This window comes from Lagopus leucura, unplaced genomic scaffold (genome assembly GCF_019238085.1).
Source record: "Lagopus leucura isolate 7727_CA_CO unplaced genomic scaffold, USGS_WTPT01 Super-Scaffold_1, whole genome shotgun sequence".
In the NCBI taxonomy this organism is placed as follows: Eukaryota; Metazoa; Chordata; class Aves; order Galliformes; family Phasianidae; genus Lagopus; species Lagopus leucura.
Window position 1 is genome coordinate 38,595,440 of NW_024962250.1, and position 11,512 is coordinate 38,606,951.

General features: G+C 41.5%; 1 protein-coding gene across 1 annotated transcript in view; it reads right to left on the reverse strand.

Moving 5' to 3' along the window:
• Positions 1 to 1,249: 1,249 nt before the first annotated feature.
• AP5M1 (adaptor related protein complex 5 subunit mu 1) overlaps positions 1,250 to 11,512 on the reverse strand; it is a 10,658-nt gene continuing 395 nt past the window's right edge. The window contains exons 2-8 of the mRNA XM_042864486.1: positions 7,233 to 7,878; positions 4,497 to 4,724; positions 3,810 to 3,949; positions 3,014 to 3,099; positions 2,794 to 2,909; positions 2,422 to 2,518; positions 1,250 to 1,417 (exon numbers count right to left, since the gene is read on the reverse strand). Coding sequence (XP_042720420.1) covers positions 1,335 to 1,417; positions 2,422 to 2,518; positions 2,794 to 2,909; positions 3,014 to 3,099; positions 3,810 to 3,949; positions 4,497 to 4,724; positions 7,233 to 7,878 — 1,396 coding nt within the window. The 3' untranslated portion in view covers positions 1,250 to 1,334. The remainder of the gene's footprint in view (positions 1,418 to 2,421; positions 2,519 to 2,793; positions 2,910 to 3,013; positions 3,100 to 3,809; positions 3,950 to 4,496; positions 4,725 to 7,232; positions 7,879 to 11,512) is intronic.

Sequence of the window (11,512 nt, forward strand, 5' to 3'; positions counted from 1 at the left end):
GCTCATATCCTGATAGCTCTCTTGAAGTCCATCTCCTGTGTTCCTGCAGATACCAATTTTCCTCCCAAAATTAGAAGACACCCTCTACAAACCGAGTCCTTCCCTTTTATGCCTACTTTTCTACTGAAATTGGCTCAGCAATGTTTTCTGAAACATCCAGCAAACTCATCTGTTTTGTGCTTACTGTGAACTAGTCTTACAATTTGGAAAAATGGATTTATGTCCCCAGATTCTGACTACTGCTGATCTTAAGAACAGTGAGTTTTTGCGTGCCTGCATGGAAAGGAACTCAAAACTTCTGCTGCCAGGGGCCATCCAGATTCATGCATTGTCTCCACTTTTAGAAGCACTGCTTGTGTCATACTTCCTCACTTAAAACTCTCGTCAACTATTGACTCGTGTGTATTCTGTGCACAAAATAATGCCATGAAAACAACATCTCTTCCTTTTAAATATCCTGCTTATCAGGGCACTAATGGGATTCTTGTGATTTAAGGAAAAGAATAAGGCAATTAAAACTTTTGTGTCCTTGTAGAGCTCTGGGGTTTACAAAACCAGTGAAGTAACAGGGTCTCCTGGACATGCCCAGTCATGGAATCACAGAATCATACAATAGTTTGAACTGGAAGGGACTCTTAAAGGCCATCTGGTTGAACTCCCCTGCAATGAACAGGGACACCCACAGCTCCATCAGGTGCTCAGGTTCAGCCTGACCTTGGCTGTCTCCAAGGACAGGGCACTCACCACCTCTCCAGGCAACCTGTGCCAACGCCTCACCGTATTACTGTAAAAAGCTTTTTCCTTATATCCAGAAAATCTCCCCTCTTTTAGTTTGAAACCATTTCCCCTTGTCCTATCACAACAGCCCCTGCTCATCAGTCTGTCCCCATTTTTCTTACAGCCTCCCTTCAGATACACAAAGGCCACTCTCAGGTCTCCCAGCGCCTTCTCTTCTCCAGGCTGCTCAGCCCCAGCTCTCTCAGCCTGTCCTCGTAGGGATGTGTTCCATCTCTTGTGTCCCTGATCCCTGTCAGACCAGTTTGTATTGTCTGTGCCCCTAGGTACATATTTTGAACCTTTCTGATAGAAGGGAGTGTAAACTTTGTGTCAGAAAAGAGATTAAAAATGGCCAGAAAAAAAACTATTTCAAATTATCTTCCTTAAGCTGTTATCCAGAACTAAACATTTTTAAACCAACATATATATTTAAGTGAAACGACTTATTTGTCATTTTTAAACAAACACACAATGCAGGGACAAATTTATTTTCACAGTATTGTGGCACTGCTTCCATTTGCTATTTTGTTTAAATACAAAAATCAATCACAGTCACATCAGTAATATAAGCTTTTGTACATGGTAGGTGCTGATGCTTCGGAATTCCAGATGTAATAATCTGATGAAATCAGTTCCCGGGCTAAAAAAATAAAACAGACAAGAAATATAAGCATTACAGAGTGCCTTACAATCAGCCATTCCTTCAGTCAAGTTAAGAGACTACTAATCCATCCTTACAAGTTTACAGAAAGGGTATAATGGCCTCTTTAAACTCTAAGACTCTTACTATTATTTGAAAATTATTTCTGATAATAACACATTTAAAGTCTCAGCTTCAATTACCTTTACTAATGTATCAGTCATGAGCTTAAAATTCAAACAGAGGTTAAGTCAAAAGCAGGTGGATAACTTGGATTTTGTTCAATGAATATAAATTACATACTTGACATAAAACATACAGTATGGAAATGATGCTTTTTTGTGTTACACTTTAGGACTGACTGTGACCTGTCACAAAATTAACAGCGTAGATCACAGCTTCCAAAAGGCATCTACAGACTTTTGACTGATGGAAGTCACGAAAGACAGAGAGCAACAAATAGAAATGCTGCCATTAGACAGCAGTACCCTGATTTTATTGGTGCTTACAGTGTTCTCAGTGTATTTTTGCTGCAGACTTGCAATGTTAACTCAAGAACAGGCAGATTTGGTTTCTGCTCAGCAGATGTTGGTATGATGACACTAAGACAGCAACAGCCGCAGCCTGCATGCAGGAGCTGCATTCTGGCCTGCAGTCCGTATTTCTAGACCACATATATCTCCAAATTAAAGCATCCTAAGCAAGAGGGCAGACTATGGAAAAGTGTTCTCTGTCTCCCAGTTTAAGTCCTATCATTAGGTAGAACACTGTAAAACATCACAGGTAATTTAGCACACGTAAAAGAATAGTTTTAGGACTAGACTAATAGGACTGATGACAGTCCCTATTCCAAAGGACTTCATGTGCATTAAGCACAGCAAGAAAAAGATTTGTACAACTTTAGTTACATAATTTTAGTAATTGACATCCAAAGTGTGTCTTAAATCATTGACATCCAACGTGTAACTGTTTCAGCAAAATAACTGACATTTTTAGCAACTCACATGCAGTGATTTTGGGTTTTCCTGGTGCAAAGATCTGAACAGAATGCTGGTCCACATAACACCCAGTAAGTGTGAAGTCTGGGATCCTAAAATACATCTACAGAATGAAAGGAAATACACAGTGAGATGCATAATGTCATGGTTGTTGTGCAAATACTGGCAACCTGCGTTACGCGCTTCAGGTGTGCAGGCGTACCCCAAAATGACAGGATGTCAATTCATGTAAGTTAAAAAAGACTCCATACTGAGAAAAAAAAACAGCTTAATAATTAAGTCTGATTAATATCTTTGTAGTTGGTTGAAGACAATAAAAATAGTATCTTTCTCACTTATTTACTACTAAGGCATCTTTTTACAGAGACTACGACTTACTTTTACATAAGCTGTGTTGCCAGTGCAAACATAATCAGTTGGGTGCTCTTCACCTATGTCACCAAAAGTCACAGTTCCAGTAAGAGAAACTTCTGAAGATTTAGGGAACTTCTGTCCTAAAGCCAGAAACAACATCTGTTAAGGAATTACACAGCTGTGCTTCCCCTACAGAAAATCAGGTTGGGAAGAAATGATGAATGCACAGGAGTGTTGTACTTACCAATGACCCAAACCAGGAGGCTCTTCTCTCGTGACAAATCCAGTTGGCCATAACTAACTTTGTACTCCAAATGAGCAATTGGGCCCCTGCAGTGTGAAAAAAGAGCAATAAGGCCACTGGAATTAATATTATTCAGTTATTTGTTAATAATCATTTTGTTAAAACAACAAATGCTGAAATACTTAAGCGCACACAGACAAATCGTATGTATCTAAGCACACTGTTAATTTATGGAAAGAAATTACAGAGCAGGAGGAAATCAATGTGTTTTCAACCTAGTAATCATCAAAGTTGTTGGTATTTTACTGTCTTCAGTTCACCGACAGCATTTTCCTAACACTGTGATCAGCATCACCAACATTGCATCATTCCATCTTTGAATTTTCATTGCTGTTGTGTGACAGTGCAGTCAGGCAGCGGTCTGAAAGGCTTAAATAAAAACTATCCTTTTAATTTTAAATGACTGTATTTTTGATAAGCTGATCTGTAGCTAGGATTAGCAGCCTCAAGGAGCAGGTAACCCTGGGCTAGAAAGTATCTCAAGGCTTAATCCACCTGGAGGATTGTGGCAGTGTTTCACGTGAGGAAATACCACAGGAAAACACGATACTTAATGGAGGTATTGAGAACCAATCAGAAGTCACAAGAATTCCAAGGCTTCCCAACATTACCAAGGTTGATGTCCAGTGTTGGTCCTTTGATGGAGCACAATCTGTTACACTGACTGCCAGGAAGTTCATTTTGGGAAGATCACAGAGAAAAGGAGGAAATGTATCTAGGATTCCTTTACTCTTACCTGTTGAAAAAGGGTATACGAGCTTCACAGTACTCAAAAGAATTCTTTATGCTTTCATGAAGCTTCAAATTTACTGTTATTTTTAACTGTGATCCCTCTTCAGTGAGTTGATAACATCCCAAAATTGGTGGAACCGGCACCTGGAGAAAACCATATTCATTCTCAAGACTTATCAGCAATATCATGGTAAGATCAGTTACACGCTGTTTTAATTACTAAGGTATTTTACAGGCTAACAAACTTATCAATTGCTGATTGGTTTTGAACAGTATCTGTCAAACCCTTTGGGCTGCTGACAATACATAGATTTGTTACGTATGCTCTTGACATCCTAGCCTGGATTCACTTTGTCTAATTTGGGCACTGAGTGGTTCAGAACTTCAAGTATGAACAGTAATGCCAAGCAGTCAGAGGTACTGTCATGTTATGAAAGTGACTCAGATGACTCAAGTCCCGAAGTTCCAAGCAATTTACTATATGAGGAGATTTCTATTTCCTTGTATTGAACTGAAAGTCACTTCTCATAGAATTATTAAGGTGGGAAAAGACTACTGAGACCATCAAGTCCAATTGCTGACCCATCACCACTACGCCCACTAACTCATGTTCCTGGATGCATTCAACAACACGGGTATTTTTATTTCTGTTTGAGGACTGGAAAACAACTAGGGTCGGTGATGGCATTACCTGGGAAGTGTAGTAACACAAGTTGAATGACTCTGAAGGAGGAATGAAAGGAAATTTGTAAGGCCCACTGTACACAGAATCATCCAGTGGATTAACACTGCTGGACATGAGCATGGCAGGGTCAATGGATGTCACGCAATGGTGGACGAAGATATCTTGGAGTGGAGAGCCATTAGTTGGGAGATTCAAAGTGAGGGTTACATTTGGTGCAGCTCCCTCTATATCACACTTGAAAAAAATGAAGACGAAAAGTTATGCTACAGTATTTCCTTCAAGTCAGAATTAGATGTTCAAAAGTCAAACACAAACATTAAACCATCACGCTAAAGTTTTTCAGCTGGCTTCAAATGTTTGTACTGACAAATACTTTCAAAACAAAGTCTCTTTCTCCTTTCTGTACAGCTGAAGCCTTAGCTAGCTGTCTCTTAATTTACAAGTGTGTCTTAGCAAGAAATAAGCCCATAAGCAAGCCAAGGACTTACTGCTATAGCTGAATTATTACATAAACACACTTGGTGACAGTCCAATTAATTCAGTTACATTTACAACATTTGCTGAATGGATTCAAGCATGCTATTAATGGCCACTGTGGTCCCATGCCAGCTCTCTCACAGCAACCATGTGCAGCACATTCATGCTCTTGTCCCTTTGCGTGCCAGCTCAGCAGTACACAACTCCACCAGGTCTTTCCTTTTACGTAAGGCCATCCACTCTGCAAGACGACCTAGAAACTTGTTCCTCTGAGAACAGGAAGCTGTTCAGCCATATAGTCCCTACCAGCATGGTTGGTGTGAAATAACTCAGTTTCCAGAAATGCAGTATTTAAGTTGGCTCCCTTTGAAGATGACTATCTCACCTCTTACTAATTACATAAGCACAATCCACTTTAGAATCACAAAATGGTTTGGGTTGGAAGGGACATCAAGGATAACCAAGTTCCATCCCCCCTGCTGTAGGGCTACTCTCAAGGAGTACTTCTCCCAGTCTGAACACATGGGACTGACTCACCTCACTAGGTTCACATCAGCCCACCTTTTGAGTTTATCAAGGTCTCTCTGGATGGCATCCCTTCCTTCTGCCCGATCAACTGCCCTGCTCAGCTTGGTGTCATCAGCAAACTTGCTGAGTGCACTCGATGCCACTGTCAATGTCATTGATAAAGATACTGAAGAGTACCAATCCCAAGATGGACCCCACTCATGATCAGCCTCTACCTAAACACAAGGCCATTGACCACAGCCCTCTGTCTGCAACAATCCAACCAATTCCTTATCCACCAAATAGCCCACCCTTCAAACCCATATCTCTCCAAATTAAAGATAAAGATGTGGTGAGGAACCATGTCACGAGTCTTGCAGAAGACCAGGTAGATGACATCAGCTGTCTTCCTTGTGTCTACCAATGCCATCACTCCATAATAGAAGGCCACCAGATGGGTCAGGCATGACCTTCCCTTGGTGAAGTCGTGCTGGCTGTCTCGGATCACCTTCTCATCCCTCATGTTCCTTAACATATCCTCCAGGAGGACCTGCTCCATGCTCACCCTAGGCACAGAGGTGCCTGTTGTTTCCTGAGTCCTCCTTCCTCCCTTTCTTATAAATGGGAATGACGTGTTTATTTTTCCAATGAGTCTCTCTACCCTTACAACAACAGCTATTACAAATACACTGCACTAAGATAATTTATGAAGCATAGTTTGGAAGAAGGAATGTTAAATATAACAAAAGTAGAAAATACAAATATTAATGTGTTTTGTAATTGTTATTGATCTATTTTGTCAACATTACCCCAAATTTTAGTATCAAACAATGAAAACCATTGCTACATATAAAAACATTCAAAATTGTTACGCAATCAGTTTCTTTACACAGATTCTGCAGCAACAGTTCTTACATCAGTCAAACAAACAGCATTTATGGATTCAAAATTTCATTGTCACAGAATCATAGAATGGCTTGGGTTGGAAGGGACCCTCAGGATCACGAAGCTCCAACCCCCACCACAGGCAGGGCCACCAACCTCCACATTTCATACCAGCCCAGGCTGCCCAGGACTCCACCCAACCTGGCCTTGAACACCTCCAGGGATGGACGGGGCATCCACAGCCTCTCTGGGCAGCTGTTCCAGCACCTCACCACTCTCATAGCAAAGAACTTCCCCCTGACATCCAACCTCAATCTTCCATTCTTCAATTTAAAACCATTTCCCCTTGTCCTGCTATTATCTACCCTTTCAAAGAGTTGAATAGAATGCAGGAGGATGGAAAATTACATTTTCATGTGGTAGGAAGATTAATTAAAAATGCTCAAGTAAAGACACTCAAGTAGAAGACTCAGAAATAGCTTCTAATCATTTATTAGATAGGTAGAAATGAAGTAAGTGTTAGCACTACCATTTCTAAGCCTTTATATGCAAAGACTGTATGAAATGACTTTTCTCTATTTCATTTAGAATTTAATTAAAAAAAAAAAAAGGTAAAATACATGCATTGTATCTACTGCTGGTAACTGAAGGCCCAGAAATAGTTACTGATAAATGTTGAAGCATGCAGGAATAAACAGTGAAGATCAAACTAAAACACACTACTAGCACATGAGTCTAATATGCAATAGCTTGCTAATCTTCCAAATTTTGCAATTTTAGGAAATCACTGAGTAAAAGGAAACATGCATTTGCTTTCCCAGTGTGCTCACACGAAAAACACATTGGTTAGACCGGCACAACAAATGCTCTCACCTTGCAATTCACAGCTCCGTACACCTGCCACATGTCCACAACATCTCTCTTGTCATACTGCATACATTTGACTTTTTCAGTGATGCAGACGTTGACCTGAGGTTTGCCTTTATACGTGTTGGATCTCCAGGCTGGTTGCTTCACGTCTGCGGGAACAACCTGAATGTCATCAAACGAGCTGCTCAAGCTGCTGATGTTTGTGTTTAAGGGGGTGCCAAGCGGACATGCCTGTATGATCAAAGTGCGAAGCTGGCCTGCTTTTGCACTCAACTCCGCTTCATTTTTCCGACTGGGAGAAATGTAGTCCAGGATGCCAAATAGAAGAGCGAGTCCTTGCGAGAGCCCAGGGATGGTGAGGAGGGCCGGCCGAGGCTCCAAGGCTTCCTCAACCAGCGGCAGGCAAGCGTAGATCAGCCCGCTCTTCTGGAAAGCCACCACGGGCCACAGGTCCCTTCCCTCGACGCGAACCGAGCGCACCGAGGAGTGATCGATTCGAGTGCTCGTATCTCGGTGCTCCACAAAGCTCTGGTCCTCTGTGAGCCTGAGCTCAAAAAGCAAGGCCTTGAGGAAATCGCTGTCAGACGGCACAGCCACGTGTGTTGATCCATTGAAGGCCTCCGCGCGTGCCTCAACGGTGGGGTAATGCCTGTGACACAGAAACAAGAGCGTCTCAGTGCTACTCCTCTTTTCCCACTCAAAATACAGTATTCCTAAAAGCAGAACCACGTTGTCTCTTTCCTTGATGATCTCCTTGAATGCAAAAGCACTACAAAAGTCCTTGGAGTGTTGCTGGGTTTCAGGTACACTCATTCAACCATTACAGATGCTCAGATATTCAGCTACTGGCATAAGTTGCCCAGAGGTGCTGGTGCCCCATCCCTGCAGACACCCAAGGTCAGGCTGGATGGGCTCTGAGCACCTGATGGAGCTGTGGGTGTCCCTGTTCACTGCAGGGGAGTTGGACCAGAGGGCCTTTAAGGGTCCTTTCCAACTGAAACAATTCTATGATTCTACAGATGGAACTCCTGAAAGCTCCTACAAGTACCCTCGTGCCAGTGAATGCCAGCACTGCCCCGACACAAAGAGCAAGAGGATCACACACTAAATCATGGTCAGTAAAACTATTTCACATGTAATTAGGAATCATACTAACAAGCAGATTTTTACTGGAAACTTTGAGCAAATACATTCACTTTTTTTTTTTTTAAACAAACTGTGTATCTGTCTGTCTACCATTTACAGTCCTATCTGTCTGACCTTTTGCATACATAGACTATTTCACGACACTAATGAAGCCAAGCATGACTCACCAATGCAACAAAACTCCAACAGCAAAATATTTCTAAGAGGTGAGATCGCTCTAAACACAAGTTTTCACACACTTAAGAAAACGAATGCCACACATGACCAAATTCTACTTTTTCAGCTTTTTTTGCCTACATACAGCTACTGCTGTAGTTCTGCTACTCTGCTAAATACACTGAAATTACCTACATACAGGGTTTGCACTTCTGAGCTTGCACAACCGATCTGCAGCAGCTGTTCAACTAACAAGCAAGATGAATTAAAACTCTTCACAATACTGTAAATCCGAGAAGACCTCAGTGTACCTAAGCTCAAATGTTCCAGCAACAGTTGCAAAGTTTTTGTGGGAGAGCAAAGTGGATTCTGCAGTGCAGGTACAATACATGCTATTTGAGAGCTGTTATGACTGCTCCTTCATTTCTTTTTGATTTTGAAGGATTTACAATGTAACCATAACATCACAGTGGGACGGTTTTGTATATTCTAAAACTGCAGTGCTGCATCGATGTATATACTCTACTGCACTTCAAATGTTCTGCAGATAATGCTTGAGAATAAGCACAGGATTTTCCTCTGAAGCACTATCATTTTTCACAGGAAAGAGGGGTGAACTTCTTCTCAAGCTAACTAAAACCTATCAAGAAGAATTGAAGAGTTCCCTTATTAAATGGCAATGAAAAATCAGTTTCCACCATTTTTTGTTTAAATTACCGACTCCCTCGAGCCTTTTAAATTAAGTCTGATGACAGGCTAACTTTTCAATATTCTTTTTTACTGATTCTTATAGCAGTTACTCATGGCCCCTCAAAAGCCATGCCATGAGTTGCACACTGCAGAACAAGAAGGAACCCTTTGAATCACACTGCAGCCAATCTGTACTCAGGCCATGTGTTTGTGCTGAGGACCACACTTATAAATGAACACGGGAGAAAAAAATGCCCAGATACATCAACGCCTTCACTTATTCCCCTTTAAATACTATTATTATTATTTTTTTTAATACAGTGACAGCGTGTTTCTTAAATTGCCATGGACTTTGTAATCCCAGTGATGTGGTATTTTGTTTTATCTATGACCTCCACATGTAACGTTCCTGAGCACTTGTGTGGTTCTTATCTTATTGCCCCCACGTCTCACTTGCACCATCTACAAGAGCAGCAGCCCCTTGCTGGAGGCAAGCCATGATTCCTCATGCTTGTTTTCGTGGCTGTGCTTTTTCGTCTGATTCTTAATCATGCATCTGGAGCACCATTTTTTTCCCGTAAGGAAAAGGTATGCATAAGCAGACAGAAGCCAGAGCTACGGGATTTGTAAACAGGATACAGATGACAGTGAAACACCTCCCTCCAGTGTCACTTCTGTTTTGAACAACAAGGAAACAGAGTGTTTTTGCTGCTCAAAAATTGACAAGGACTTCCTGTGCAAGGACACTGATAAGAGGCTGCGGGTAACCTTGGTGAGCATCTCTTATTTTTGGCTGATGTTCCCAAAACAAAGGAAGAGGAGATATTTCAGCCTAGTTTTGTCCATCCCAACCAGCTGGCTGCATTTGCTAGAGCTGTCCCCACAGCACAACCACCTTCTCCTCCTCCTCCCACTGCATCTTCCCAGCTTCAGCTGAGTCATTAGACAATTAGTTAGCCCTTCTGATCTCAGTTTTTCAGTATTCCCTTCTAGGAAGCGATGAAAACTTAAAAAGATGAAAGTTTCCTGGGCTGAATGAGCTTTAGTGATTCAAGAGAGCGACCACGCTTGTTGCTTGAATTAAGTTATGATCAGCTCAAAAAAGTGGAATGCTTTGATGTCCCAGATGTCTTCTCTGAGGTTAAAGATCAGGGCTCACGTATCTCCAGCTGAGTGCATAAGTCCCGAAACCAACAGCTTCCATGTGATCTGGCATTCTTTATATTGTCTGCACGCTTTGTTGAATTTAAGGTCAGTTAGGAGGATAAACTTGGGGTTTCCACAGCCCTATTATTTCCTCTGGGAACTTGAAAGATCTAAGTCTGGAAATCACTTGAAGTATCAAGTCGAGTTTGCCCTTTTCAAAGGAGCGCTCCTGGCTGACTGTGTGACAAGTTACTTCACAGATCCTTGTCAGCAGCTCCCGGCCTCCATGGTGATTACACTCACCAGCTTTGGGACATGGCTTTCTCTTTCTCTGCGTTTGTAGAGGGGAGGCCACATCTCTCAACTTGTAGGTAATACAAGGACGATAATACTAATCCTAAAACAATCAGAGGAATGCCCAGCGTGGAGAGCTGGCTGCACCCAAAGATGGACAATACTCTACTTACTCCTCTTTTTTGCATCCTTCTAGCTTCTCAGCTTTACAGAATTCAGATGAAGACTGTATGCTGTTCCACACATTTTTTCCTTCCCCAGCCTATTTTTCCTCTTGTTCCTCCCACAAAGGAAATGGGTGCAACACTGCCCAGACCAACAACACCAGCTTGCCTCGCCCAAAATCTTACTTAAAACTCTGCAACAGTTCTGAACGCAAAAAGCCCTCCTTTGGTCAACCTCACTTTGTATGCAAAGATTAGAACCAAACCGAAACATTTCTGTACTCTCGGTGCAATTCAGCATGATGCTAATGAACAGAAGTGGACACGTGTTCTGCCTGTGTGTCTGGCAGCATTTCCCAACTGCTGCCTTGTCCTTTGTCACATGATGACAGAGAGCGGTGAGGTAAAATGTTTGCAACAAAAGAGAAGCCAAGACAGAAAGAGGAAGAGGGAAAGAGAATTAAATACAAAATGCAGACATTGTAAAACGAAAAGAAAAAAAAAAAAAAAAAAAGGAAAAGGTAAAAGGAAAAAAAAAAGAAGGAAAGAAGAAGGGGAAAAAAGAAGAAAGGAAAAAAGAAAAAAAAAATAAGAAAAAAGAAAAGAAGGGAGAAAAAAGAGGAAGAAAAAAAAAAGGAAGGAAAAAAGAGGAAGGCAAATAGGGAGGGAAAAAGAAGGAAAAAAAAA